The following is a 4,712-nucleotide window of genomic DNA, read 5'->3' as shown; positions in this document are numbered from 1 at the left end:
AAACAAAAACAAGCTCGAAAACAGCTATGAGCTAAAATCGCAGCCTGCGCGAGTTTGTAAGGTGTTGTGCGAGAGAGCGGGCGGCACACTGTCACTGATGTATGCGTTGGTCGTCTTGCACGCCGCTGACCTCGAACTCGTACGGGGACACCAATAGCATTAATTACTCTCGTGATATCCAAAACGTGGACAGCCTTGCGCTCAACTTTTCCTGGGAGGAATGTCTGGGAGGCTGGGAGGCTGCTTCAGTGGATACACAGGACAGTGCTTCCCCGGCTTCCCCGCGTCGCCGCCTCGCCTCTAGCGCCTCGCCTCGTTGGCCCCCTTTGTGCTTTGTGCGTATTTTCTACGCTCGCTGGTACCGGCGGGGACCGCCGGGCTCGGACTGGACACCAGCGCGGTATGCGTGTTCCATGAATTTTAATGCTCGATCTTATTTCTCTGTCGAGCCTGTCCGCTGTGAGAGAGAGTTGTTTTGTTTAAATTCTTATTTCTCTGTGACTGCATGTGCATGCAATGTACATGCGCATGTGCATGTCTGAATGGCACGCCCCCGGGGCCCGTCCATCCATCCATGCAGCCATGATGAGCATGTGCATGACTCGCTCTAGCCTACGCTTTATCTTTGTACCTCGAGGTAAAGGTACGTACTTTTAGCTTACTGGGAGAAAGGGGAGAGGGTTGTTGCTAGTCCGTGATGTGGCTTCCCGAGGGCATGAATGATCGTGTATCGTACGGCTCTGCTCTCTCCTAGGTTAGGTAGAAAGGGGAAGAACAGTCAGGCTCGGACTGGACACCAGCGCGGCGTGGTTGATGAAAGTTTTTCTTTTCCTCGCGATGTCCACCCCGCCGCGCCGCCGCTCGCGTCGCCTCGCCCCCGCCTCCGCCGCCGCCCCCTCGCCAGAATCGCCGCCCGCCCGCCTCCTCGACCTCCCCACGGAGCTCCTCGTGCGCGCCATCTCTCGCTGCTCTTCCACGCCTCGCTTGCGGTAAAGGGCATCCACTTGAGGGCGCAAGAGCGCGGCTTCGAGCTGCCGGCGCAGCCAGATGGCGAGAGCTGCGACGTGCGGTGGCTGTGCTATTCGGCGCTGCTGTGCGAGTCCAACCCGCCGGCGAGGGTGGCGGCTGGCTCTTGGCACAGCGTCTTCATCGACGGCGAGGGGCGGCTCTCGTCTTGCGGAAGGGCTGAGCACTGGACGCTAGGGCTGCTCGGGCACGGCGAGGGCGTGACGCGGCTCAACACGCCGACGCGGCTCCCGTCGACGCTGGGCGGCGAGCGCGTCGTGAGCGTGTCGGCTGGAGGATTCCACAGTCTCGCCCTCACCGCTGATGGAGCCGTCTGGAGCTGGGGCGATGGAGGCCAAGGCCGGCTAGGCCACGGCGACGAGCAGGACCAGCAGCTGCCGAGGAAGGTCGAGGGCTTGGCTGGCCAGCGCGTCGTCGCCGTGTCGGCAGGAGGCCACCACAACCTCGCCCTCGCCGCCGATGGCGCCGTCTGGAGCTGGGGCTATGGTCACCATGGCAAGCTGGGCCACGGCGACGCGCAGAGCCAGCTGCTGCCCAAGAAGATCGAGGCCTTTGCTGCCCAGCGTGTCGTCGCCGTGTCGGCGGGAACCGGCCACGGCCTCGCCCTCACCGCCGACGGCGCCCTCTGGAGCTGGGGCTGGGGAGGCGGGGGCCAGCTGGGCCACGGCGACACGCAGCGCCAGCTGCTGCCCAAGAAGGTCGAGGCCTTCGCTGGCCAGCGCGTCGTCGCTGTCTCGGCTGGACGCGAGCACAGCCTCGCCCTCACCGCCGACGGCGCTGTCTGGAGCTGGGGCTGCGGAGCCTTTGGCAAGTTGGGCCACGGCGACCACCAGCAGAGCCAGCTGCTGCCAAAGAAGGTCGAGGCCTTGGCTGGCCGGCACGTCGTTGCTGTGTCGGCGGGAACCGGCCACTGCCTCGCCATCACCGCCGACGGCGCTGTCTGGAGCTGGGGCTGCGGAGCCTTTGGCAAGTTGGGCCACGGCGACCACCAGCAGAGCCAGCTGCTGCCAAAGAAGGTCGAGGCCTTGGCTGGCCAGCGCGTCATCGCCGTGTCGGCGGGAGGCGCCCACAGCATCGCCCTCACCGCCGACAGCGCCGTCTTTACCTGGGGCAAGGGCGAGACCGGCGGCCTAGGACACGGAGAGGACCTGTCGAACCAGCTGCTGCCCAAGAAGGTCGAGGCGTGGGTCTGAACAAGCGGGCCGTTCCGAAGCAAGTCTTTGTTGACGACGCGTGTTGAGTCTCGCCGCGCAGAGTTGCCCCCGGGCGCGTTTCGTTGTGTCATCTTGATTCCCCACTCCGCTGATTTAGTTAGTAGTTTATGCAGGCATGGCTCCATTTTTAAATCCATTAGTACAATGCCATTTTTTTTGCGACACAGGCCGAACGTCGCCCACCAGACATGCACACGACACGCACTCTCACACGACGTCGCCGCTCAGGGCCCCTTCGCGCAAGGTCCTCATCCTCACTCCGGAGGAGGCTCCCCTCTCCTCTGAGTTCTTCCTCTTATTCGCCTTCCGATCGTCTGACGGGCGCGGGGCCCGACCTCCCCTCCTAGCCTTTTCAGCCGCGGCCCCGCCACCGCCTCGTCTTCTCTGTCCGATTCTGTCGCCACCACCGGCGGTAGGTAGGTAGGTAGGTAGAAAGGTGAAGAACAGCCAGGCTCGGACTGGACACCAACGCGGTATGGGTGGACGCTAGACAGATGATGACGACACGCACGAGCGACACACAGACACAAAAGGCTCACAAGACACACAGCCAGCTGGCTGCCACACACCCTGAGTCGGCGTACACATAACTCAGGGCCACATCCTTCCTGTCGCCCCCCCCAGCACTCCACGATGCCAAGGGCACAAACAAGGGCACAACTCAAACAACAGACAACAGGAAGTGACATGTGAGGCTAGAGCAGCATGCTCCACCTCTAGCAATCTCACCGGCCTGCGAGGCACGGACGAGACCGTATGTGGGACCGACGGTGAGAAAAAATAAACTTATTTAACACGCACAAGAGTGCCTTGCCTTGGTGTACCCCCCGCACATCTAGGCGCTCACCCAAAGCGACGAGTGGCCTTGCCTCTAACAAGACCCATCTAGGCAAGCACCGATGTGTGTTCGCGACACCGGGCTGTCGGTCCGCGAAACGGTCCGCGACACCCAAGCCGCGCGGAGGCGCTCATCGATTCGCGAGGCATCGCTCGTGCAGTTTTTCGACCCGACGCAAACCTCGGCGGACAACGGGAGCGCCACGGTTCTCTCATCCGCCATCAATCTCTGCAACACGCTCATGGGTACCGGCCTCCTTGCCATGCCAGGGGTGAGTACATATGATGCCAACATGCACGACGCCAATATGCGGACACCGCCACCCGCCCTCGGCCCTGTGCTAACACCGGCCTCTGCCGCAACCGCCGCAGGTGATGGAGCGCTCGGGCTGGATTCCCGGGCTCGTGCTCATGTTCCTCATGTCGCTCGCCAACGCGTTCTCGGTCGAGGTTGTCTTCAGGCTCTGCCGCTTTGCTGGCCGCCCCACGAGTCTTGGCGAGATCGGAGACAAGGCGCCCCCCCTCCGCACCCGCCCCTTACTTCCGCCCTTGTGTGGAGGTGGAAAGGCTTACCTTGCCAGTGCTGCCTTAGGCGGCGGCCCGCGCCTCCATCGTGATCGACCTGGCCGTGGCGCTCAACTGCGTCGGCACGGCGTGTTCGTACGTCATCGTCTCGACGGGCAACTTCGAGATGGTAGCGCCGCCGCCCGCGCCGTCCCTCACGCCCACGCACGCGTAGAGACTTCCGCCACTAGACCCGCAACTGCTTGTGGCGCATACACCTAGAAGTCATCCCTCATACGTGCTGCTTCCCCCGCGCCGCCTCTCTCTCACACCGCAGGCTCCTCTCACGCCACGAGCCGCACCCCACCCCTCCGCACACCCGCAATCCGGTCTCAGACCTTTGGTGGGCCGCGCTTCCTGTGGGTGATCGTGACCGTCGCCATCGCGACGCCCATCGCCTTCCTCAAGGACATGGACTCGCTGAGGCACACCTCCTTCGCCGCCGTCGCCATCCTCCTGTACATCGTGGCGCGCTCCCGCCCTCACCCGCCAAGCCGCGAGAGGCAGCAGCTGGGCCGTCGAGAAAACTCAGGAGAACGCCGTGAGCGCAGGTGCTCATCATCGTCTATGCGCCGCTCGACCCGTGCGACAGCGACAAGGCCCAGCCCGAGTTCTGCCCGCCCGGCGACACGGCCGTCGTCACCGACTTTGTCGGCGCGCTCCGCTCCTTTGGCGCCCTCGCACGCGCCCCTTAGATGCAGAACAGAAGACTGGGTCCGTGCACCTTTCCGACTAGCTACGCGCCTGCTCCGTAGCCCGCGTTTCTTCACGCGGACACACACCTCCGGCTCTCTGGTGTGGGCTCACAACCCCACCCCCCACAACCGAAAGATTGCCGTGCTCGGACGCGCGCATGCCATCATGCGAGATGCGACAGCACTCCTCTACAAAACTCCCTTTTGTACCCACCCCACCTCAATACGCACGCACACACACACACACACACACACACACACACACACACACACACACACACACACACACACACACACACACACACACACACCGACATCCCTGGGGGCCCTCCCCTACAACTGCCAGTACAGCATCCCTCCCATCTACAACGAGATG

General features: G+C 63.2%; 1 protein-coding gene across 1 annotated transcript in view; it reads left to right on the top strand.

Annotated features, from left to right (window-relative positions):
* Positions 1-3,139: 3,139 nt before the first annotated feature.
* Positions 3,140-4,712, top strand: part of EMIHUDRAFT_467017 (hypothetical protein) — a gene marked incomplete at both ends in the record, with an annotated part of 3,933 nt that continues 2,360 nt past the window's right edge. The window contains 5 exons of the mRNA XM_005789847.1: positions 3,140-3,349; positions 3,450-3,527; positions 3,670-3,771; positions 3,978-4,106; positions 4,193-4,291. Coding sequence (XP_005789904.1) covers positions 3,140-3,349; positions 3,450-3,527; positions 3,670-3,771; positions 3,978-4,106; positions 4,193-4,291 — 618 coding nt within the window. The remainder of the gene's footprint in view (positions 3,350-3,449; positions 3,528-3,669; positions 3,772-3,977; positions 4,107-4,192; positions 4,292-4,712) is intronic.

This window comes from Emiliania huxleyi, assembly GCF_000372725.1.
Source record: "Emiliania huxleyi CCMP1516 chromosome Unknown EMIHUscaffold_124, whole genome shotgun sequence".
Taxonomy (NCBI): Eukaryota; Haptophyta; order Isochrysidales; family Noelaerhabdaceae; genus Emiliania; species Emiliania huxleyi.
This window is presented reverse-complemented; position numbering and strand designations above follow the sequence as displayed.